We start from the raw sequence: 25,792 nt of genomic DNA on the forward strand, positions 1-25,792 counted from the left end.
TATAAAACTAATAAATAACACAACTAAGTACATATACTTAAAGTAAATGTCATATTTACATCAATAAACTCATTGTTGAGATTATAAAAATTACTTGATCACACGTGTTTTAATAAAATTTAATATCGTATATTAAAATACTCATTATTTTATGTAATATTAAGGGCCATTGTATAATTGATCATGAAGTATGTATCATTTTTAACACCCATTTAATATACTTATTTTCTGAACTTTATATTTATCTTACTGTTAATATGCTTACATGGTAGGAGTTTTAAGTTTTATAAGCTTATATATTTTCATTTTATTTTCAAATATCACTTTGTTAATTTCATAAAAGTTAAATCGAACATATATTCCTAATGAGTTTTAGTTTATAAATCGTGAAAGATTATTTTATTGATATCCTTGGATTGTAATTATAAAATTTTATGTTATGAAGAGTCATTACTTTTGTTGTGATAGGTAATAGTGACAATAAATAAAATATTACCTCCAATAATATTTACGTGGGAAAAAAAGTAAAAGAAAATCATTTATATTTTTATATTTTTATTGACATGGTAAAAATTATATGAGCCTTATAAAATTTAACTTTCACAAGCTTGTTTTCATTTTATTTTCAAATGTCACTTTGTTAATTTCATAAAAGTTAAATCTAACATATATTTCTAATTAACTTTAGTTTATGAATCATGAAAGATTATTTTATTATCATTATTTAATAGTAATTATAAAATTTTTATGTTACGAAGAGTCATTATTTTTATTATGATAATTAATAGTGACAATAAATAAAATATCACATCAAATAATATTTAATGGACAAAATGAGGAAAAAAAATCATTGCATGTTTTTATATTTCCATTATAAATATATGATTTGGGATACTTTAACTTAAAATTTTGACATAATATTTGAGCCACTAATATATCATAATCTAATGGTTGATATTGAAAGTCAAAGCAACATTTCATAATGTTATATCCTCCACCATTGAATTGCATGAAATAAATAGTTTAATTTTTTGTTAAAAATTTAAATCAAAATATTTATCACTCTATAGTTATATAGACATATATATTTTTCAATAATAATTGGTGAATAAAATATTTCTCCTTTGTTGTGACTCATATAGTATTATTAATAAAACACATATAAAATAGTTTATTGAAATGCCTTTTATTATCATTATTATTTAGGTATTAATGGTTTGTAATTAAATTCATACAATACAAATTATTATAAGACTTTGTGTTAAATAACCTACTTGATATTATATTTTATACTTAATGGTAATTGATTTTGGAAGATTTATTTAAAAAGATTATCATATTACAAATTTAAAGGAGGGCTGCAAAGTTATTTTAAATAAAATATGATATTTAAGTGAAATTGTTTCAAACTCTAAGGGTGGTCACAATTATTTTACAAAAAATCTCCACCCACTTGAACGGTTAACAAACTGTTTACTATTATTTTAAAATTATTTTTTTAGTACAAATATTATATACCATTGATTAAATCTAATGGTTCACAATTAATACATTATTGATGCTGTAAATTTTTTACAGCATCATAGAGGAACCCATTAATGTATGGGTCCGTCATATCTTTGGAATAAGTTTATTGGGGATTGACACTTTTCACCTACAAAAATCAACATATATTATTTACCTCATTGTGATTTTTATAATGGTAAAAAATTTTCCTGACAACATAAATTTACAATATTATCCTTATTTTTAATTATTTTTTTATTTACATTTATTATAAATTAAATAAATTAAATAAATTACATGAATAGAAACTAAAGAAAAAATTAAGTATTAAAAATAAGAAATATATGTTTTGATATGAGAAAAAAATTAATAGTAAAATCTTTTTGTAATTATTTATTTTGTGAACATTTTTTTATAATAAATATTTTGTAATATTTTAAAATTAAATGTAAAAAGTATAGGCAAAATATTTTATTATTTATCTTATAATAAATTTTTATTTGTCATTCAAATTTTATTATAATAATTTTTTTATCATTTTATAATAACTTTCTTATATATTTATTATAAGAAAATTTTCACAAAATAAATAAGTACAAGAAAAAAAATTTATTATTAATTTTTTTCTCATATCAAAACATATATTTCTTGTTTTTAATGCTTAATTTTTTATTTAGTTTCTGTGATTTATTTGTTTATAATAAATATAAATAAAAGAGTAGTTGAAAATAAGGGTATTATTGTAAACTTATACTGTCATGAGGATTTTTGACCATTATAAAAACAGCAGGAGGAAAAATGGTATATATTAATTACTGTAGGGGATAAATTGGCAATTTCCCTAAGTTTATTATTATTGTAAATTTGAAGAGATTTGTGGTAAATGTTGCTGTATAAATTAAATTTTGGAGAACATCGGTATTACGAAGAGTGGTAAAATTGGGTATTGGGATATAAGTTATAAAAGCAAAAGAGTTTAAGCTAGGAACAAATTAAACAGAAAGAGTTAAAAAAAAAATTTACTTTTTTACAAGGGAAAGATGCCTTTGTTTTTTAACTTAACGATTTGAAGTTATTTAGCTTAATTAATTAAGTCAATTCTAAGTATTTGTTTTTATACTTTTTGGATAATTTTAACTACACACACAATAAAAAAAAATTGAATAAGGCAACTAAATTTTAATGTCAAATACATCTCTACGTTGTTATTTGTTTTCTATACCTACTCCAAAATTCCATGCAAATTTACCCAAATAATATAAACTCGTCTTTTTTTTTTTTGCTGATATACCTCATCATTTTGCTAAGTTGTTTCATTCTTCAAGTTATTGATGAATTTCTATTAGTAGTAATCAAAGATATTTTTCTTAAGCTTTTTATGTAATTATATAATCTGAATTTATAAAATCTTTTTTTACTGCTTTGGATTTTAATTCATGCTTTAAGTTGTGATTTTGCGTTTATGCCTGTAGTGGTGGGAAGTGATCATCATTTTCCAATTTATATTACTTCTGCTTTTATATTTTAACATTTAATTTAGTGAGGATACAAATGTAAAAATATAAGTTATCAGTTTTTTAAAGTAAAAAAAAAAATAGTATTTATTTTTAGAAATTCTTGTCATGCAAAAAAAAGTGTCATTTAGATTTAGAGATCTATTCAGAATTTGGATTAATTTGGAGTAATTCATATTTCAAATAAAAAAAAAACAAATGCCATATAAGTATAATTACACTACATATGATTCAATTAAGTCATTTCGGTCATAAAAAATCAACTTCAGCAATTTACTGTCATTGATCTTAATTGGGAATTTGGCTCTTATGTTAATTCTAGTTATATTTTCCTTTAAATATCTTATACCGTTTGTTAATTTGTTTAGTATATGATGAAGTGCCTATTTGGTATGTTTTATAATGGTCATAAATGTTTATTTAATTTAATAAGGTCTTATCATTTTTGTTGTTGTTTGTTTGTTTTTTTTTTTTTTTAGTAGAGTTTTTGAAGTTTAGATAAGCTATTTTGATTATAATATCAAAAACTCAAATTTTAGGCTTTTGGGAGTAGAGGTTAATTTTTTTTTTAAATGTTAAAATATCTAAAATATCATCTACTATTTAATAACTTATTTTATTTTTTTCATAACATAACTTTAAAAAGTTTGTCTATTAAAGTAATTTTATAAAATTTTAATAAAAATTCTCATTGACAACCAACAATTAAATTTTTTTTGGTAGAAACTTTATTTGTAAAAGCTATAATTAAGTAAACTCTACTTAAAAAGTTGTGCCAAATGAAGCCGAAATCAATGTAGAATGCAAATTACTAATTTCGATCCCCATGTAGATTGTTGATATGGTCTACACCGGCAGTTCACTAATAACAGCATCTTTGGATCAGCACATATGTGGTGAAAATCATAAAATTTTTAATGTTTGATATGATAATAGATTTTCTTTGAAACTTGGAGTGCTTTGAGATATGGAAAATTTTTTGAGTATGAAATTGCAATCCACATTATCATCTCCAATTTCATTTCGAGTAGTCATGGTACCGCATAAGTCTGTCTTGTTGTTGGAAGTACAAATGCACAATAAAAACATTTATTTTAAACTCATCATAATAAGGCGAATTGTACGGATTTTGAGTGACAAAATGTGACTAAAGTTGCAATCTAAAGATTTTCAAGGGACTTGTATACATTTTGAGTGGTTTTTTCTCTGTTTTTTCTTTGAAAAAAAATTCCATAATATTCAACTAGGCTTAACAATGAAAGCTGAAACATAGCTCATGATGAAGAATTAAGCTAAAGAGAGGACAGCCCAAATTTACACTTTTATGATAAGAACTTATGCTTAAATGGAGAGAGGGTCGATGCAGATGAAAGGCAGCAAGCACGTGGTGGCACGAGAATTTACATGACATATTCATCGTCATCGCGTAAAAATTGACTTGAAATTTGGCTGAGCTGTTGAGTAGACTAGATGCGGTGAATGAACACTCACTCAAGTCAAAGCAATAGCAAGGCCATGGCCCAAGAGTGAAGAGTTAATATGCATTCAACCTATTTTTAAATTAAAGCTCAGCTAGAGTTGTCATTCATGCATGAAACAAGAGTTTGTGTTTTTTTTTCCCCCAAATATTGATATACATTATTATTACTAATATTACATTAGAGATTATAATTGATATTTACAAATCATATTATATAATTAAACCTCGTGTACATTCAGTGGCGAATCTAGAAAAATAATTTACCGGGGGCTAAATTAAATAACAACAAAATGTAAAAATTGAAATTTGAATATATAAAATTTTTTATAACATATTTACAATTGTTCTCTATGCGATTTCATATTTTGAAAATGTTGTGCAATAGACTTATTATCAACATTATTAAATACATCTTTTTCTACATAAACAATCAAATTATTATTCATCAATTCATCTCTCATCCAATTCCAAAGTTTATTCTTCACAAATTTCATTGCTGAAAATGTTCTCTCTATTGTGGTTATAGAAACTAAAAGAATGAGACTTTTTGATAATTTGATAGAGATTATTTAAAAATTTATTAATTTTTCTTTTAAACAAAAAGGGTTTTTTTTTTTTTTTTTTTCCAGTGGGGACTCAAGCCCCCACTAGTCCTACACTACATCCGCCTATGTGTACATTGATATTCTAAAGTACTTGTCTAAATTTTTAAACTATCTCTAACATCCATGGGTGTCTTATTGGATGTATTTAATTTATTTGGGGCTATTAGAGTGGGATCCACCTTTTGAGAAATATGAGTCCAAGTAATAACAAGAATATATCTAGTGGAACATTTTTCACAATCCCTCGAGAGATACTTCACTAATAGACCGAGGGATAAGTAATTTGACCTATTCACATCCAAATCATGAATGTTTGGAATCTATATTATACAAGGAGACATTGTTTTTGTTAATTCGAATTGAAGGATGATATAAAATCGGCCAATTTCCAACATTAGATATTACAATTAGTATTTACGATTAGATTAATACAACTAAGATCAATGTACACGATATCTTAATTGTATTAATCTGATCGTAAATACTAATTGTAATCTCTAATGTTGGAAATTGACCGATTTTATATCATTGAAGGATGATATTCTAAAGTACTTGCCTAAATTTTTAAACTTTTCTAACATTGAGAGGTGTATACTGTACTCACATTTTGTAAGGAATATGATTATTTCTACGGATTAAACTAACCTCATAATACTTTTACGGAAGTTCAAACTCTTGCTCTCACACATTGTAACTGCAAGGGCTCTCCCACTAGACCAAAGACGTATTAATTGAAGTGCAGCGAATGCCATTCCTGTCACTCGCGGCTTCCCCTTGCCACCTTCAGTTCAGCCATTGCTATTCATCAACTAGTTTTTTAACATTTTATTATTATTCATTCTATGTCCAGTTGGACGGACGGCTCTTAAAACGTGCTTGAGACTTGAGACTGTAGTGTTCATCCAGCACAGGATCGGTAACGTGCTTGCGACTTGAGACTGTAATAATATTTGCACTGTTTTTTGCACATATTACGCACATATTCTATTACCTGTAAATGTCAATTTTTCAACATTATAATTAATAGGCCTCCCATTGGACCATATGGGTTGCATTAGCTGGCCACTACTCAACCAATCAATTAATACAACAGCTGTGGAAAAGACATGTAGAACAGTACGGCATGAACTGGGAAGTAAGACCCTGAAATTTTGATGGACTTCGTTGATTTCCCTGCCCTGCACTTACATTGATCTTATGGACTTTCAGTAGCCCATCTCTATTATAACTAAATTTTTATCTAACAATGGCTTCAAACAGTCAATCAAAATAAATGTAATAAATCACCTAACTTAGGATTGAAATTGAACTGATTATTATATTTTTCCAAAGTCCTCCAATATGATTTTCTTTTTTTTTTTTCCAGAAAAAAGTGACTAGTCTTTTAACTCTCAATATATTGTATATTAATTTGCCTGCACAAGCACACACACACATATAAATCCTGTACTATATGTTAGATTCAACATACTACATTTAGTTATTTGCCGGTGGTCCGAACATATCTAATTAATGATTTCAAACAACTACGATCCAATTTGACTGATTAATTATATAATTAATCAAATATGGCCTCCACTGCTTCTGTATCTGCGTGCGAGCAAATCCATCTTCTATCTACCAACCCACAACTCTACTGGACAGAAAGTACTATTAGATAATATATGTACCACTGTCTAAACTCGAAACTTAAATTCCCTATGCTGTTCATTTTCTTTTCAAATTAATTTCAACTAGCTTGGTCTGGTCAGTTCATTATTATTTCTGAACTACCCCAAATTTATCAGGATTTGTCATGATCTCAAACTGTCAATTGGTAGCACTGAGAATTGAAATAAGCTTGAATTGAACATGCAAATTATCTCAAGTTGCAAGGACCAGAATATTTTGATGGTAATATATAAGCTCATATTTTTCTGGTTTTTAGAAAATCTGAAAACTGGATAGAAAAGCTCTGTATTAATTCTGTAGAGAGTAAGAGAACAACTTAAAGCAAAACAATCATGCATGTATTGGATCATTTGCTGCCTGCAAAATAGTAATACAGATTAATAACAAAATATAAGACAGGAGGTGGATTAGTTTCAATTGAACAAAGGAGGAAGACTAGCAATGGTCTCTCCCTGGCCGAAAAAGCGCTTCCAAGTAGTCAACTGAGTGATAAGTTGCTTGTAAAAAGCGATTCTGGCAGCAGATATGCTTACTAACATGCTTTTTCTCAACTTCCTCAATCTCTTTCCTATCTTGATCTTGAGCTTGCATAATCTGATCCGAATAAACGATGGCTTTCTTCTAGAATCAGCTTGCACGAGCACTTTGTAGATCAAAAACTGCGCCCGCCGACGACTCACCTCTTCAGGATCTTCCTTGTCAATCTTTGAGTATCCACAGTTTCTCCTCAAAATAGTCATCTTCTAGAGGATTTAATTAGCAATTTGATCCCCGGTGAGCTGATGAGAAAGAGAAGTGAAGTACTTGCAGATTTCAAATATATAATAACTATAGCTAACATGCAAGAGAAGAAGCAGAGATGGAGTTGAAGCTCGAATCAATGGGTGTATTTATAGGGGGTTGAAGGTTTGGTAAATGAGCAAGGTCATGCTCACATATATGACATATGGTGATGAAGCAATGCATGTGCACCCAATGCTCAATTCTTTTTAAAAATAATAATGGTGATTGAACACTGCACTCCTCTGAGTTGGCCCTTACATCATATTGTGAAATAACTCACCTGCTCTAGCTGTGTGCCTGCGTGCAGCCATGCATGCCATCATATAATTATATTGGTTTTCACTTTCTTTTTTTCACGTCCTTCACCACAGTCTTGGGACTTATCCGGGCATTGTTCCCCGTCCATTCATTGTTCGACATGTGTATCAAAGCCCAATAAAAAATGCATATGATAACAACCTGAACAATCACTCAAATAACATAATTAATTGAAATTTTGTAAAAATTCTGGTATATGAGATATGTGAAGTTAGAATTGGTTCACGTAAAGGTCATTGAGGAAGATAGCCAGATTGTTTGCCTGTTGGGCATTAAAAAGGAGAGAGATGGAGGAAGCATGACAAAAAATAAGTGCAGGAAATAAGGCTATGCCGCTATGATATCTTGCTAATTTTTTAAGCCTGTAATTTTGCAGCTATGTCAAATTGATTAGGTGCTGTAATTTTGCCACATATTTGTTAGACGTAGTTGGTGATTAAAGGGGATTTCTCATAGCAACTGCAATAGCATGTGGGTGAGCGTGCCGGATAACTATGAACTTGTCCCCCGGTGAATCTTTTAGTCATTCACATCAACGGCTATTCGATTACATTTTTGACCATATGTTTACTAAATGAATGATTACAGAACAATAATTTGGTTTCAACACATAATATATGTCTGCAAGCTAAGTAATTAACACACTGTCTCAGAAAAAATCACGTAAAACCAAACGACATTTATTTTTATATGTTGGGCCTCTTCTGAGCTGAGATTATAAAGTCAAAAGAGAGAGCGCATGGGGCCTGACATATTAAAAAACAGACATAATTTCCACCGGCTTGATCCTGAACCAGAACCAGAACCAGAACCTGAAGCATCTTTGACATAATATAATTAATAACAAATCAAAATGAAGAGAATTAAATTATTTGAAAATTAATCGTCAACTGAGAATGAGGGGACAAAGGGCAACCTCACACGTGCTGGGCACTTGGGCTTTCTCGTGGTTGAGCAGTGGGCTGCTGTTAGAGTCAACGCACTGACAAAATTGCTGACTCTTTTTTACTAATAATTTTCATTTTTAAGTTTCTTTTATAGGTCGGTGTCGTGAGTCTCGTGACTTCTAATCACAGCTTCAAATTTAACATAAAATTATAAATTAATATTAACCATAAAGTAAAATATAAATTTTGTAAATAAAACGTAGGACTTGTGAATAGAAAGTGTTACAATAGATTAATATAAAATTGATAAATTAATGTATTATAGGTAAACAATACAAAAATTTATAAATATAAAATAAAACTAATAAATCAACATTAAGTGTGAAATAAAACATAAAGTTTGGAAATGAAACATAAAATTTGTAAATAGAAGATAAAATAAGTAAATTAATATAAAAATAGTAATTGGAGTATTTCTAGCAAATAAAACAAAATCTATAAATATAATATAAGTTAATCAACATTAAGTGTAAATTAAAACATAAATTTTGTAGACTACATTTAAAACTTATGAATAGAAGGCAAAACAAACAAATTAATACCAGAGTTATTGAAAAAAATTAAAAAGAAACTTAACATATAGAATAAGAACTTATTATAATATTAATTACCTAATATATTCACTGATTTTTATTTAAATTAAATAATTATAGTTTTGGATTTGTGTAGTATATGTGATTTTTTATTAAGGATAATACTTACTCTCAAAATTGGATTTTGAAAAACTATTCTTTAATGATTTTCAAAATTGTTATAAGACGAGATGGTTCCGCATTTTTCTACACCTCCTCAACAATGGTCTCCAAGTATAAGTAAGGAACAAAGTTTAAAACTAGAGGAAGTATGCTTAAAACTTAAAATTATATATAATTTTATTGATATATCATATATGTATCTATTAAAATAAGAATATCTTTTTTATTTTGTTTTGTTTTGACTTGATCTATATCAAAACAAACAATCTTGCTTAATTAACTTGTGTAGTAAACAAAAGACTATTATAGAAAATGAAAGTCTATAAAAGTCCTAGAATAATGTAGAATATATAGTTAAATTAATTCAATAAAAATTATTTCACTTGTTTTCAGTACAATTTTCTTTTTTGTTTTCAATCGATTATTTTTTTTCATTTAATTAAAGTAAATGAATAAAGAATTTTTCACTAAAATTCTATAGAAACCATTTTAATTGTTTTTACAATTAATAGTTTTATATTAATTAATTAATTTTACTTTTTATTTATAAATTTTTTATGTATTTTATAAAATTTATGTTTATCACTGTATTGATGTCATAACTTTAATCACCGGATTATAGAATTTTTTTTATAATTACTTTTATTTGATAATTAATTATATGGTGCCATAGCTTGTTTCTCCTCCTCATCCCGGTAAAGTCGTTAAGATTTGTTATTTGGTAACGTGGAATGTTGTGGTTGTGGTTTGAAAAGTAATAAATATAGGTGTCATATTTTATGCTGTAAATCTCACAAATCATTAACTTACTCAAGCCGCTAACGAAGCCAAATCGTAAAAAAAGTTCAGAAGTTAACCTTTGTGAGATTCACACAATAACTCAATGTGTAACTCAATGTGAAAGTAGCACTCGCAGTGCGACATGTATTGTGATGTTATTTGTTCACACAAAATCATTTCATACAGTGGTGTCTGAAAAAAATAAACAAAATCATTCACGCAATTGAAAAGTTTCATCAACGCACATTATTCAAGTCAATGGATTTCAATCCCTTATTATAAAAGATTGATATTGAGAAAATGATATGTTTAATTAAGATAGAAGTGGAAAATGGAAAACAAAGCAAAGCATAACTTGCAAGGCTAATAGGGATCAAGTCAATATTAACAGAGGTCGTTGAATCTCTCAGATTTTCAGTTTTAATCTTTTTCTACTTCTGTTGCATATCACATAAACCTGAATACCTCCCCTATAAATATGTTGTTACTCTCCAAAAAGATAGAAAAAGTTGCACAGCTTATATTGTCTACAAACTAAAGAATTAATCCTACTACTGAATTAACACGAATGTTATCATTAAGCCAAAAGGCGATCCCATTGCCACAAAACTTCCCGAATAAATTCCATTAAAATTACATGTTGTTCTTGAAATAAACAAGTATGTACAAAGCTGCAAACATGTAGTGTGATACTACTTTTAGAACATGTTTATTTAAGTTTACAAGATAAACAGTACACGTCCCAACATTATGCATTTACAGCCTTTCATAATCTGGAACTCACAGATGTATCTAAACTTTTGTAGATAAACTTGATACCAAAATTCCTTCCCTCTAACCTACTGATCCCTCGAGTTTCAAACTCATGAGTTGGTTCACCTCAGCACCAAACTCATCAGGCAGCTCATTGAACACATCTCGGCAGAATCCAGAAATCATGGCAGCCATAGCCTTCTCATAGTCAATTCCCCTCTGCTGAAAGTAGAAAAGCTGGTCTTCACCAATTTTTGAGGTGCTGGCTTCGTGTTCAACACGAGCGGTAGGATTCTTCACCTGTTAAAAAAATATGCACAAATCCATCATTCAAGAGAAGTGTATCCCACAAGCATGAGGTAGTCACAGAAAGAAGTGGATTGGAGATTACTTCGATTGTACTATAACCACCAGTTACCAATAAACCACACTTCTTCAAACATGGATTTTCAGCAGATAATACTAACTCAAGCATACAAACCCATAGGGACAAGCAAAATAAATGCCCGTGCTCCTTAGGATTACAAGTTCTCTTATGTCTACAACCATACCCCAGCAAACTCTCTAACAACAACCATACCGTCCATTATGCCATTGGTACTGAAGTCAATTTCACATCGACCACAGTTTCACAATCTCACAAAACAATGAACAAGTCATGCAACTACAAAAGATGATATGGGCAAGTAACCAAATCTAATATGATTGTTAAAAGAAAAAACAACAATAAATCAAATAAAAATACCTGGATGTAAGGATAGGTGTTGGCGGCAGCAGTGTCACCGAGAAGCATTGAGTCACACTGCGAGGAGTTTCGAGCATTCTCAGCCTTTGACTGTACCTGAACAAGCCCTCTATAACAATTTCTTGAGTTCCCAACTGAAATACCCTTAGAAATAATCCGACTCCTCGTATTCTTCCCCTTGTGTATCATCTTAGTCCCGGTGTCAGCTTGCTGATAGTTATTTGTCAATGCAACAGAATAGAATTCTCCTACAGTATCATCACCCTCCAAAACAACACTAGGGTACTTCCAAGTAATAGCGGAGCCTGTCTCCACCTGAGTCCATGATATTTTAGAGCGATCCCCAGCACAAAGTCCTCTCTTTGTAACAAAATTATAAATCCCACCATTTCCTTCCTCATCCCCCGCATACCAATTCTGCACTGTAGAGTACTTAATCTCCGCACCCTCAGCACAATACAACTCAACCACAGCTGCATGAAGCTGGTTCCTATCATAAGAAGGTGCGGTACACCCTTCCAAATACTCCACAAAACTACCCTCATCGGCAACTATCAAAGTCCTCTCGAATTGCCCCGTTTCCATTGCGTTAATCCTAAAATATGTTGAAATCGGCATTGGACACTTAGTATTCTTCGGGATGTAACAAAACGATCCATCACTAAACACCGCAGCATTCAGTGCTGCATAGTAATTATCCTCACTGGGCACAACTCTCCCTAAATACTTCCTAACTAAATCCGGATGCTCCCTAATAGCTTCGGATATGGAACAAAAAATCACACCAGCCTCCTCAAGAGTCTTCCTATGAGTTGTGGCAATAGAAACACTATCAAGAACAGCATCAACTGCCACATTAGCCAATCGATTCTGTTCATTTAAAGGCACACCCAGTTTATCAAAATACCTAATCAGCTCTGGATCGGCCTCATCAAGGCTATTTAAAGTTGGCTTCTTTTTGGGTGCAGAGTAATAACACATATCTTGGAAATTAATTGGCGGGTATCGATTATCAGACCAATTGGGTTCTTTCATTTTAAGAAATTTCTCAAAGGCACTCAATCTATACTCAAGCATCCAGGCGGGTTCTTCTTTTAAAGAAGAAATCAAATGAATCGTTTCTTTCGTGAGGCCTTTTGGGATCGTAACCGAGTCAATATCCCAATTAAAGCCGAATTTCTTATCGTAATCACGATTGCGTAAAATTTCTTGAATTTTATCATCGGAGCTCTGGGTAGAAGTTGACAAATTACCTGGCGAAGAGCTAGGGTCGGAGCTGATGGTGCTTGACCCGTACCCGACATCCGCACGGACCTTGAAGAGCCTTGAGCTTTTGGGGACTATGAACTTGGGATTTTCGAGCTTTGGGTGAAACCCTTTCGAGAGTTTTGGTGAATCAACGGTGGGCTGCGGAGAGAAGCTTGAAATTCCGTTAGCTAGCAGAGAATTCATGGTTGTGGATGAGAGAGGGGAAAAAAAAAGCACTTTTGTTTTTGTTTTAGGCTTTTAGCTGATTCTGGAAACCAATTCCAAATTTATTTGTTTTGCGGCTCTTTTCCTTGGCTGTAAATCGTTGAAAGTCCCGTGCGCGACACACGTACCCGTTTGTTGACCGTGATGACTGTGAGGGAACCCGCCCAGTTTAAACGGTGTGGCCAGCTTACAAAGGCCGTCGAGACTCTAGAGGAAAGCCCAGGTGGCTATTGGGCGGCCCAGAGGACATCTCCATCGAACAACCTAAACGACACCGTTTTCGCTGTGAGTCTCTTTGCATTTCGGTTACACAACTCACTAGCCCGCGAGCCGAACAGCGAAAACAAAACAAAAGAAAAAGAATTGAAACGGAAACACTTTCCCACAGCTAAATTCTCCACCAATTTCGATTTTTGTTATATTATTTCCCCAGACACCCTTTTGCGCTGCCACCAGTTATCGCGCAAACGTAAGTCTCTTCAAACTAAATATTCATTACATTTTTGTTACGTTTATTTTACGAATGATCTCTTACGAAATTGTTTGTTTGTTTTGTTACCCCCCAAATAATAATAATAATAATAATAATAATAATAATAATAATGATAAAAAGAAAAAAGTAAAAGAAACTGAAACTGAGCTCTGAATTTTCGTGTTGTTAAATGAGATTTTTGATCGTTTCTGGGTTTCTTTAAATTTAAAGATCTAGCTAGTTTAATTTGATCAGAAGTGCATTTTTCTTTTCCTTTTCGATATCTGTGGGCAGCCCTGCATGCGTACGGTCGTCACTTACGACATTCTATATTTGTCTCTCCGTTTTTATCTGTGCTTTGATGCGAAATTTTTGTTCTGCAAAAGTTTAGCGGTGAATGTCAAAAGGTGTTAACTTTAAAAATTATTTTAGCTGGCTGGGATTCAAATGAAAATTACGAAGGAAACACGCAAGAATATTGCGATGAACAACTTAGAATCGTAATGTTGCAAACTTACTTATTTTGAAAACCTTATGCTGGATCCAGAGAAAGTGAGAACTGATGAGCATGAGGACTGCACTGAAATGAAAAGAAGAAGAAAAAGATTAATTTATCTAACAGTATCGTATGAAAATGGGTCATAATCCTGACAGGAGATTGCTTTCCAGCATTTTATAGAAATTTTTCTTATTTAATTAGTGTTTGGATGCTTATGTTTTCAAATTTATTGTTTTTCCATCAGTCCTATGCTATTATTTGCCTGCATCAAACATTGACCTCAACCAATGGCAGACAGATAATCCTAGGTTTATGTTAATATTTTCAAACGTCTATTCTCTATTTGGCTATTTTTAATGTGCTTTTATTCTGTTTGGCTAATCTGTTGGTTATTCCCATGGGTCATATGCAAAAGATACAATGAGTTTGAAGACACAAAGATGAAGCAATAAAAATTCTAAAATTGAACTGAATGTCAGTAAATTTGCCGCACCCATACTTTGTTCAATGTCTACAAGAGCGAGATATTGCTGGGTAGAGTTTGGGTTGGTTGACTTGGGATATGGTTTAGTTTTGGACCACAGATTGTCTCAAGAAGCAGTCTTGTGGGTCTAAAGTATCTATTTTATGTGTAAAACTCATTTGAGCTTATCTTGTTTCATCTTTTTTCATTATTAGTGCTACCATTTATCATCTCATGAAATAAATGCATGCATTTCTACTGATATTAATGATTCTAACTTTATCCATCTTTAACTCTAATTTCGTTAATCATGCATGTATAATAGCTTTTTAAACTAGATTTCTCAAATTAATGATTATCACTTTTCAGTAAACAGTTACACTGAATGTATTTTGCTATTTTTGCTTGCCATATGATCATTGCGCTCCTTGCTTGTGGTTTATTGAATTTAGGTTTTTCAAGATGGCTAAAGTATGGTATTTTTGGCCATCAAACTGCTTGATTATTTGGACATGATATTTTTTTTTTTTGGTATCACATTCTACATGTTTGTAGTTTATCTTTTCTTTTCGGTTTTGTTGCGTATCTTTCTGCTTGTAGTTACTGCAAACTAAACTGACAATTTCAACACATTATAGATTATCATTTCTACCCTCAATCATCGGTTGTTTGATATGAGTGAAAAAGATAAAGACCTTACTGTCTTGTTTGCAGTGAAAAGTTCTTGGAGATCATCATAAACTAGGCTGTTTGAAATCAATTCCAACAACATGAGCCAACAGAGTCAAGGCACCACTTTGTTTTCTCCAGCAGATCCCCCCACGAAAAGAAAACGTGGTCGTCCACGTAAGGATGATAGTCAAATTCAAGGGGAGAGCTCGCCAGTAATGCCTGGATCTGACTGTATGAAGAAAAACAAACAGATTGTGAGCGCAAGTAATCCTGCCATTGATGACATGGTGGGGCAGATGGTTTCTGGCGTCATTGAAGGTTCATTTGATGCTGGATATCTTCTTAATGTTAAAGTAGGTGACACTGACACTCAACTTAGGGGTGTTGTATTTTTACCGGGCCGATTCACTCCGATTACCGCAGCAAATGATGTCGCTCCAAATGCTAGGATGTATAGAAGAAAAGAAATTCCTATCCCTGTTCAAAACCTGCAAACTCAACACCATGATTTTGTTCCCCCATCAGAACAAATTAATAAACAAGCTACTGAGTCTAAAATGGAGGCACCTAAATCTCCAGATCAAGTTCCACCTCATGAAGTTCAGTCTGCCATCCCAACTGCAGGTGAAAATCAATCTGATTCTGCTATGACACCTTCAGCTGATAAATTGCCAATGAATGAGGCAGGACCATCTTCAGAAGAAAAAGTTGTGGTACAAAAGATAATAGAGTCCGGACTTGAGAACCAAACAGCCTCAATTATGGCACAATTAAAGCATGATAAAGTTGTCAAACAAGGTCAAATACAGCAGGACAATGTGATGGATGTAGAGGCATGTAAAGAATTGGAGCCTGCTCCAGCACAATCAGAACCTGTTTCTGCACCACTTGCTGATCTTATACCATGTTCTGAAAATGTTAATCAGGAGCCTCAAGTTGAACATCAGCCATTGAGTTCTGACCCCAAGCCAAGTGATCTAGTTAATGAGGACGTGAAAAGTCTGAACATTGAAGACAGCCAGACTGCTGCATTAACTAAACCTGAATCCCTGTCATCTGAACCTATTGGAATTGGTTTATTGATGGATAATCCAAACCTTGGATGCAACCAAACTCCTTTATCTGCTGAACCAAAATCCATCTCTACTCAACCAATGGGAACTCAGATTATTATAGAAAAGCAGGATTCTCCGAGGAAATATATGCCAGAAGATGCATTGTTGGAGCTTGCTAACAAGACAATAGAAGGGGATGAAACATCGCTTCCTGTTGGTAAAGCTGCTAATATTACTTCAGGAGATTATGTATCATCCCTACCCGTTGGTGAAGCTGCTAATATAACTGCTGGAAGTTATGACATATCCTTACCTGTTGGTGAAGCTGCTAATATAACTGCTGGAAGTTATGACACATCCTTATCTGTTGGTGAAGTTGCTAATATTACTGCTGGAGGTACCTACTCTGCACCAATGACTAATGCATTGGTGATGATGTTTGGTGGAGAAGCTATTTCAACCGAAGCCGAGCTTGGAACAGAAGAATCGGTTCTTCCAAGAATAATCGATACCCAAATATGCAGCTCTTCTCCTGGTGCTAACAATGACGTAGATCCTGATCTCAAACCACACAACAATGACGGAGATCCTTATCTCAAACCACACATTTGAAAAATCTAGATGGGGATAAGACTTGGCACATTTGAGGCATGCATGTATTATGAAGGCTTTAGGAATAAAAAGGCGATGTGGAACTTGATTGCTAGTAGTTAGAAAGAGTATTAAGTAGATGCTCGCGGGTAATTCAGAGTTTGGTGTATAATGACCTGCTCTGGATAATTTTGTAATCTGAATTCTTGCAATCTACTTTTTCAACCTTTGATTAGATAATACATGGAAAATTTAGGTTTCCAGAATGATGATGATTGTTTTTCTACAATATGTGAGGACTGGGGAGTGCGTAGTGGTTGAAATACTTTGTAGTCTCAGTTTTTTTTCTGGAATAATAATAATATGAAGTAAATAGTTTACATAGTTGGAATATGTAAAGTTGGTATTCCAAATATTGATGCTTTATGTAACTCCCCAAAATGCGGGCGTTATTGTTATTGTGGGTGTTAATATCGTTTGGAATACAGCATACTTCACATCATGATTTTATGAGCCTAACATTACTTTTATTTGAACGTGTGCTTTCATTCTTTCTTGTGCGTATTTTTTTCAGTTGCGTGTAAATCCCAACAAATTGCATGCATAGAGTCGATGAAGTTCATCATCACCACTATCAAACTTTTGCTTTCGGTTGAATTCAGATCAGAACCGGACCTGAATTTGTATTCTGGGTTCGGCTCGGTTCAGGTTAACCAAATGGTTTAAATTTATAAAACCGATAAATATTGTAATTTGGTTTGAGTAATTAAAGCTTACAAGTTAAAAAAAGAAAAAAAAGGGCGAAGCCGATCAAATGAAAGCTAAAGAAAATCAAAACAAACCCTAAAGCAAAAACTGATCTGATCTCTCGGTCACTCCTCTCTGACAGCCTCACCCAACGTCAGCCTTATCTCTTCTCTCTCAAAATCAGCGTCAGCCCACAACAGCCGCACCATGGCTGTCTGAATCGAACATAGTAACCCACGGCCACAGCTCACAACATTGAAGTTGTATAATTAATGTATTTTGGTTGCTGCTGATTAGAGTTGTAATATTTTGTAGTTGAAAACTTTCAGGAGTAGGTTCAAAGGATGGACATAATCTCACAGTTACAAGAACAAATCAATCAAATTGCAGGCATCGCTTTTAATACCTTTGGGACACTCCAAAGGGATGCTCCTCCTGTCAGACTCTCTCCGAACTACCCGGAACCACCGGCTAATCCTACGGAGGATGCGGCAAACTTTGCGGAGCAACCCAAACTCATGAGTGCTGCTCTTGTAAAAGCTGCTAAGCAGGTCTGCGTTTTGCTTTAATTATAACGGTTTCTTTAATGAATCATACTTGGATAGAAATGAAACTAACCACAGTGGTTTGGAAAATTTATAGCTAGACGATTTTGGGTAGAATCTTTCTTAGATTCTGAAGTAAAGAAGTGGAAGATGCATTTGATTTTCTCCTTTTTGGCTATCAATCGCCTCAATTTGCTGCATGCCATTAATGTAATGTTCATTGATTACCGAGTGTTGAGCTCCCCCAAATTGCTTAATCAGCAGTCCAACATAATATGTCTGCTGCTTGTTGCTCTTGCAGTTTGATGCATTGGTTGCCGCACTTCCATTGGCCGAGGGTGGTGAAGAAGCTCAACTGAAACGGATTGCTGAACTCCAGGTATATGCTATGGGCTTGTTAGATTTTGGTTTTTCTACACGGAGCATGAATACCTCATTTTATTGGTCCAGCCAAGACAACCATAAAATTGATTTTTTTGCTATTAGTTGTCCGGATGCTTCCTCAAGAAATAGATCTAATTACACTTCATTGCATTTCTTGCTACAAATTTTTGATAATTCAAGCAATTTTTGGGCAAAACAGTTTGTCTCTAATTTATTGCTCTAATGTTTCTTTGTTTATGCATTAACTTGTTTTTCCTTGTGGTAATTTTCCTTTCCCAGTCTGAAAATGATGCGGTGGGCCAAGATCTGCAAAGGCAGCTGGAAGCTGCAGGTTAAATCAAAGATCCTTATACTCATCAATTTGACAGGATATTTAAGTTACGAGAATAGTTAGTTCTTACTGCTTTTGTGGGAAATTATCTTACCAGTCTTCCTCTCAAAAAAATTTATTCGATAGCCATTTTTCTTTGAGGGGAAATGCTAGTAGTGTCAAAATGCCAACAACTTGTGTCATCTAATCCTTCAATAACTGGACTGGTTTTAGCAATTCTTAAACACTGATGAATATTTTTTTGGAAAATTGAAATCTACATATTATCTCCTTGCATTATGGGGAGGTATTCTGGATTAGATGCCAGGAGCTCAAACAATTTTTGCCAATTAGTATCTGGATCATGTGCAAGAAATGCTAGAATTAGGGAAACAAGTTCCAGGGAGCAGTTATTAGATATAACTTAAATCCTGCAAAATATATTCCACTCGACAATCCATCAACAGCTGTGCTGGATACACAGCTAATTTTGTGTCATCTGCTTGTTCTTGGTTTTTCAGCAATTTAATTTTGTGTACCGTGGGTTATAAATAATTTCTGGTCACCAGAACTAACAATCTCAGTGGGTTTTTTGGTGGCAGAGAAGGAATTGAAACAGGTCCAGGAGCTGTTTAGCCAAGCGGCAGATAATTGCTTGAACTTGAAGAAACCAAATTGAGTATATAGGAACAGGAGAAACCCAGCAGTCTGTAGTATAGTTATTGGGGGGCAGTAATACTGTAATAAATCCAATTTCAATGTTTCTAATCTTTGTTTTGTTTTATTGGAGACTTGTGCTATTTTCTTGTCCTTTCTGAGTTTGAAGTTGGAGCTTTCATGCCTATGTTGGCAATCAAAAGACACCTTATGCACTATTTTCCCACTAGTGCCTGGAGAAATAAAATCTCAAGTGTTTTTTTTATTCGTCACTGGATAACAAAGTACACGCAACTTAGATTTTTATCAGGATCCTGTTTTTTTGGCCCTTTTGTTATTTTTTTGAGAAATTTACCAGGATCTTCTGTATGTCAAAGTGGAATCCTTGAATCTACTTTTTTAAAAATCAATCCATCCAACATATAGCCAGTCTATGCATTCAGGAAAGGACCTGTTTAACCACAACTTACGATTCTGCATTGCAATTTACGTCCGCGTTGAAAATTCAGGTAACAGTTCAAACAACATGACCACACCACATAATCAACTACCCAAGCTCATAACATTAAAAACATGTTATTTGCATTGCAAGAAAAACAGACATTCAATCCCCACACATTCAAAAAGAAAACTTGCACGTTTCGTGCTGTCAACGTTGAATAAGCCTTGTAGAGTAAAATCAATACAGATAGATATATAGCATAATTTAGTAAAAAGCATTTAAATAACAATAAGTAGTACTCACAAAAATTTTATGAGAATGAACGTTCATACAACACATAGCGATATTAAGAAAAAGATAAGGGTACAGAGCCTGAACTGGTTTCCTCCAGAGAGGACAGGAAGAAAGATCATTGTAGTAGTATCACACCATTAAGTTACTGCTACAATAAAAAGCAGTCACATAAACAAAAACTCCTCATCAATATCCACTTCCTACTGCTGTGGTTGCTGGGGCTGCTGATAATTTCCATATCCTGGATATCCTCCGTAGTACATGCTAGGGTCTTGCGGAGCAGCAGCCGCATAACCATAATTCTCATAACCTTGGGCATATCCATAGTATCCAGCATTCCACTGGTTTGGGTCTGGCTGAGCCTGCATACAAACAGAAACCCGAAAAGCATTAGTTGGATTCAAGGTCACCATACAAAAAGAATCAAAAGATGCATCAGATTATATATAGGACCTGTTTGTTTGAAGGACTACGTCCCCATGATAGCCGGATATTTTGTCCTCCCAACTGAGTTCCATTTAACATTCTCAATGCTTCCTCTGCACAACTTCTGAAGAAACACAAATAAAACAGTTTCAAAGAAAATGCCATTACACGACATGCTGCTGTTGATTTAAGAGAGTTTAAGCAGTGATATAGTGCAAATATACTTGCCTGTCAGCAAATTGAACAAATCCACATCGCTTGCCTGCTGGTATTTTCACATGTACTAGTTGCCCATATTGGCTGAACAGTTCTCTCAAATGTTCATCCGTAACAATAGAGTCCAGATTACCAACAAACACCTGAATCGAAATTCCTCAAATCACAAATGTCTGAAAAACAGGATTCTTGATATTGAAAATGACAACAGTACTCACCGTTGTATTATTTGGATCGTCATCACTCTGTGCCACTTGAGAATTCTGATATGAAGCTGCACATGTGAAACAGAAATAAAACATAAGGCAAACAAGAAGTGAGGAAACAATTCATCCCATCCAAAACCTTGAGGCCAGGGATAAATACAATGCAAGCCCCAGCCAACCTGGATCCCTGAACACTTGTAACAATTAAAAATAATGCATTTAAACTGAGAATGTCAAAATGATAATGTTCAATGCAAATGGCCCTAACAGCAAAACAGTTGATATGTCTACCAGTATGAATCAAATAAACAATAAAATCACACTTTGTTTTGCAATTGTATCCACACGAGGGTCAACACCAAAACTATAACACAAACCAACCAGTCAAAATAGCTCCATCAACCTTATTGAACTATAAAAATATATTCCTCGGAACCATTTGCCGAAAGAGCAACATAACATCTTGCAAAGGCACTGATTATTATAAGTAAACTAAAATTCAGCAGAAATACTTGCCGATATAATACTATACTACTAAGTCAAATTGTTAGAAGAGACATCCCCATTCTACAGAACATACTTTAGACAAAGGATTGGGCAAATCCTAATTACCAAGCTCGGCCAAACACAGAATAAACATTTTAAATTAACAGGGCTTCAACCCAAAAATTATCATGTGATGTTTATTCACCGGAAAGCATGTTTTAAACATAAAAACAATAAAAGAAGTTACTTACAACTAAGCCACCCCTTAAAACAATGTCTGGTGAAAAGAACAAGCTTACAGCTCAAAGATGGAACAATGAGAATCAACAGGCTGTCAAGGCAAGAAGCAAATATAAAAAAAAAGGGGCTATATAAAGTTGCCAGTTAAATGATAATCCATTGTTTAAAACATTGCCTCCAATGTAATGGCTAGATTGTCACCTTATTTATTAATCCCCCTTGCAATAGAATTTGTTCGAATCATTCTTAACATAAAATATTATGTAATAACACTGTTTTATAACACGAACAAGATAATTCTTAATTCAGTTTCCACACCTACAGTAAACAACAGCCATATGATTATTATAACCCATTTACGCGTACTAGGTAAAAGAGAAAAGGAGCCAAAAAAGTCAAAATCTACAGGAGGACAAAGAGAAGTAAAAATGACAAGCAGATATAAAATTGTCAAAAGAGAAATAGATATGGTGACATTCCCAAGAATAGCCAGCATACCAAATGGAATTTCATGCAGCATAAATGAGATGCCACTGGCACTCATAAGCGATTTCTATCTCATGGAAAAAAAAAAAAAAAAAAATACACAGCCAAGGAATCTGAAAATGTCAACAGAACTACACACTATGAACAAAAGGGGAAACAACTGAAAGAAACTAATTGTAAAAGCGAGAAAAACTAAAGCATAAGAAATTTAAAGCATAGTTCTTCTACAATCAATAAAAAACGGAAAGGATAAACCCTAAAAATAAACCTAAATGTTACTGGGATCATAAATCCTTTAAATAAGTAACTTGACTGACAGCTCAACCAATAGAATGAACTGAACAGATACTCTGAAATGTAGCATAACAGATGCCACAAAAATCTCAAATAAAGGACATGACATAAACACAGAAACTGACCTAAACGAGGGCATGCACTAAAGGGATAACCATTTCAGCTGAAATCAGTTCCAGGCCCCATGATGATAGAGCCTCTTGACACCCTGCTTTGAGACAACAGGAGTTCTATGAGTCCAGATTTTAATAGCATTTACCGTGTCCGCATGTTAAAAGGAAAATAAAGGAACGAAATGGCTTTGGAAAGTGCTGCTTATCTTCAATAACATAACTGAAAGCACACTGAACAATAATTGGAGACTAATGTTACAACTTCACCATTTTCCAGGAGCAAACTTAGAGATTCTATCATCTTAGAAGGATCAACACACATAAACTAATGCAAATTGAAGATGCAAAACAAAAACAGAAGCCAACTAATGTGTGCTGGATGTAGAGATATTGAAAAAAATAATGATAAAGATCAGCCATCCAATGAAGTACTTAAATTTAAACTTAATTTGCAGACAAAATCCTGTACCAACCACCAAGAAAGTACCTTTAGGGTACTGCTGCTGACCTGAAACAGTTTTCTTATTAGTAGCTGGACCAATCCGCATTGGTCTCGTAGAACAAAAGACACCATTCATCTCAGTCATGGCACGTAGCTGTTCACTTTCATCACCAAATCTCACAAATCCATAACCCTTTGTGCGTCCAGTAAGCCTATCAATGACAACCTTTGCACCTTTAGTAGAGGGATAGCGGGCCCTGAAGGTCTCTTGAAGCATGTAATCAGTAACGTCAGCAGCCAAATCTCCAACAAATATTGTGTGGTCAGGGGTGTCATCGCGCTTCTCGCCAGCACCAAAAGATGCCCAGTTTAGCCTGAAGTTCTGCTCACCGTTTGGCATAGGGGTACCGTTAAATGTCTGCAAAACTCTTTCAGCACCAGCACGCGAAATAAACTCAATAAATCCATAACCTTCTATTTGACCAGTTTGCTTATTACGAATTACTTTTACAGCGACAACCTGCAAAAATAACCATTTTTTCAGTGATAGGAAATATGGCATAAGACACCCCCCTCCCACCCATTGATTTATCTAAGCTCTGTCCACGTGATAAATAAAATATGCATAAATAGTTCTACATAACTCAAATAATTAATGATACAGTTTCAAACTAGATTGGACTGTTTCAAACTAGATTGGACTTTTTATGCATAAATAGTAACTAATGATACAGTTTCAAAATCTGACTTTCTTAAATTCAGTTTTTCCAATCAAATTCACACAGGAGAAGAATTTTTTTTTTTTTGAAAAAAGGAAGAATTAAAGCATCACGACATTTGATTTACATCAAACCAAGCAACCATACATATCAATCAAAATTAAACCATCTTTATATTCAAGTTGCAGATTGCTAGTTCTTATAGCACTTAATTGACAATCAGGCACAATACCTTGAAGCATTATAGTTACCAACTAATGCTTTTTCAACCAAGAGGAAATGTAAAAACACATCAACTGAAGCTCAAAGTCTCAAACATTCCAATTTCAAGCAATCAATGACATTATTATTTTAACATATTTAACCTACTGTTATGATTTCCAGTAACACTGAAAAATCATCATGGATATCTTATAAAATAATAGCTGTTATGAATAAAATAACAGCTATTATAAACCCCTAAAACCAAAAAAAAAAAAAAAGGAAGCCGTTCCGGGGCAATCTGGACCAAAAAAAATTAAAAGGTATTATGGAAAAAATTACCAACCGAAGATTCTTTTGGTTATTAGAAATAAAATATGAATAAACGAACAAAAACAAAGAAATAAACAAATCCACGGATTGAGTGAATTAAGAATCAAAACCTACAGGAAAGAGTGACGTTGTTTTATCATATTAATACCTCGCCGGTGTGTGCAAAACAAGTGTTGAGATAGGTCTCATCCATCCAATACTGCAAGTCCCCGATCCACAGGGTCCGGATCTCACCGGGCTGACCCTGCTGCTGAGGTGGTACCGCAACTCCCGCCGCCTGAGGAGCAGCAGCCTGCGTGGCCCACATGGCAGGAGGCTGGGCCTGGGGCTGAGGCGGCATCATCATCATGTACGGCGAGGGTTGCGGTGGCGGCTGCTGCTGAGGCGGCGCCTGTTGTTGGTATTGGTACTGGTGAGCGGCCATCGGTGGTGGCGGGGGTGGGACCGCTCCGGGCGCTGGCTGCATCATGATCGTTATTGAGATTGAACGAGAGAATAATCCGAACTCTGAAGCGAGAAAGAAACCCTAACCCTAGGAAAAGGGGACGATTAGGGTAGATTCTGTATTGTTTTGGGGCTTATAAGGCAAATTGTGAGCACGTTTGCGACTGACGTGTCATACGTCGAGTTGGCGTGGTTTAATAGCCGTTTGATTTGTGGGTCCATTATAGATTTATTTTGTTTTTATACCTCCTTGCGTTTCCATCTAGAATTGCGGCCGTGATTTACTTAGTTATTAGGTCATCCGTGAGTACTGTTAATAATAGTATCCCTGCATCTTTATAAATTTATAAAATTGTTTTCTTTTCATGATTTTTTTCAATAAAATATTTTCTTTAAAAAAATTAGATTACAGAACTCGAATATGTTTATTGATATGTTATTTATCTTTTTTATTATAAATTATTCCACTATAAGATTAGTTTAGATTATTTTTTGTAGATTCAAAAATAATTTTAAAAGATTAAAAATTAATTTGAATATTAGATAAAAATCACTTTTAACATAATCATTCCATCATATAGCTGCGCTTGAAAAGCGAAAGAAATAATTTTTTAAAATCTAATTTTGTGAATTAATTTTATATTTAATATAATTTTACATATATCTTCATATATATATATATATATATAAAATAAAAATATAAAATAATTATTATATATTAAGAAATAAAATAATTATGATTATTATTATTATTACCAAGTATATTGAGATAAAAAACTAATAAA

At 33.3% G+C, this 25,792-nt stretch overlaps 5 protein-coding genes across 8 annotated transcripts; 2 read left to right on the plus strand and 3 right to left on the minus strand.

The window, feature by feature from the left end:
* Nucleotides 1-7,004: 7,004 nt before the first annotated feature.
* LOC102607395 (uncharacterized) lies at nt 7,005-7,922 on the minus strand. The gene has a single exon (XM_006468174.3). It carries the CDS (start codon nt 7,514-7,516, stop codon nt 7,190-7,192), a length of 327 nt encoding a protein of 108 aa, XP_006468237.2. The 5' UTR covers nt 7,517-7,922; the 3' UTR covers nt 7,005-7,189.
* A 2,932-nt stretch (nt 7,923-10,854) lies between these two features.
* Nucleotides 10,855-13,332, minus strand: LOC102614882 (UPF0051 protein ABCI8, chloroplastic). Its single transcript, XM_006467964.4, has 2 exons — nt 11,798-13,332; nt 10,855-11,352 (listed from the first exon to the last, which is right to left on the minus strand). Exons 1-2 carry the CDS (start codon nt 13,247-13,249, stop codon nt 11,134-11,136), a joined length of 1,671 nt encoding a protein of 556 aa, XP_006468027.2. The 5' UTR covers nt 13,250-13,332; the 3' UTR covers nt 10,855-11,133.
* Nucleotides 13,333-13,571: 239 nt separating this feature from the next.
* On the plus strand, nt 13,572-17,406 carry LOC102614589 (uncharacterized). The gene is made up of 2 exons (XM_006467963.4): nt 13,572-13,739; nt 15,419-17,406. Exon 2 carries the CDS (start codon nt 15,475-15,477, stop codon nt 17,041-17,043), a length of 1,569 nt encoding a protein of 522 aa, XP_006468026.1. The 5' UTR covers nt 13,572-13,739; nt 15,419-15,474; the 3' UTR covers nt 17,044-17,406.
* A 410-nt stretch (nt 17,407-17,816) lies between these two features.
* LOC102613901 (mediator of RNA polymerase II transcription subunit 21) lies at nt 17,817-19,930 on the plus strand. Of its 3 annotated transcripts, none has more exons than XM_006467962.4 (5): nt 17,817-17,998; nt 18,085-18,320; nt 18,616-18,693; nt 18,978-19,029; nt 19,611-19,930. In XM_006467962.4, exons 2-5 carry the CDS (start codon nt 18,114-18,116, stop codon nt 19,685-19,687), a joined length of 414 nt encoding a protein of 137 aa, XP_006468025.1. In that variant the 5' UTR covers nt 17,817-17,998; nt 18,085-18,113; the 3' UTR covers nt 19,688-19,930. The 3 variants fall into 3 exon arrangements, with proteins under 3 accessions (XP_006468025.1, XP_052291058.1, XP_006468024.1); XM_006467961.4 differs by having other exon boundaries at nt 17,819-17,998; nt 18,099-18,320; XM_052435098.1 differs by having other exon boundaries at nt 17,818-18,320.
* A 409-nt stretch (nt 19,931-20,339) lies between these two features.
* Nucleotides 20,340-25,126, minus strand: LOC102613416 (polyadenylate-binding protein RBP45). Of its 2 annotated transcripts, none has more exons than XM_006467959.2 (6): nt 24,712-25,126; nt 23,377-23,830; nt 21,262-21,317; nt 21,056-21,186; nt 20,855-20,951; nt 20,340-20,763 (listed from the first exon to the last, which is right to left on the minus strand). In XM_006467959.2, the coding sequence occupies exons 1-6, from the start codon at nt 25,030-25,032 to the stop codon at nt 20,602-20,604; spliced, it is 1,221 nt and encodes a 406-aa protein (XP_006468022.1). In that variant the 5' UTR covers nt 25,033-25,126; the 3' UTR covers nt 20,340-20,601. The 2 variants fall into 2 exon arrangements, with proteins under 2 accessions (XP_006468022.1, XP_006468021.1); XM_006467958.2 differs by having other exon boundaries at nt 23,356-23,830.
* Between the last annotated feature and the right edge of the window lie 666 nt (nt 25,127-25,792).

This window comes from Citrus sinensis, chromosome 2, assembly GCF_022201045.2.
Source record: "Citrus sinensis cultivar Valencia sweet orange chromosome 2, DVS_A1.0, whole genome shotgun sequence".
Taxonomy (NCBI): Eukaryota; Viridiplantae; Streptophyta; class Magnoliopsida; order Sapindales; family Rutaceae; genus Citrus; species Citrus sinensis.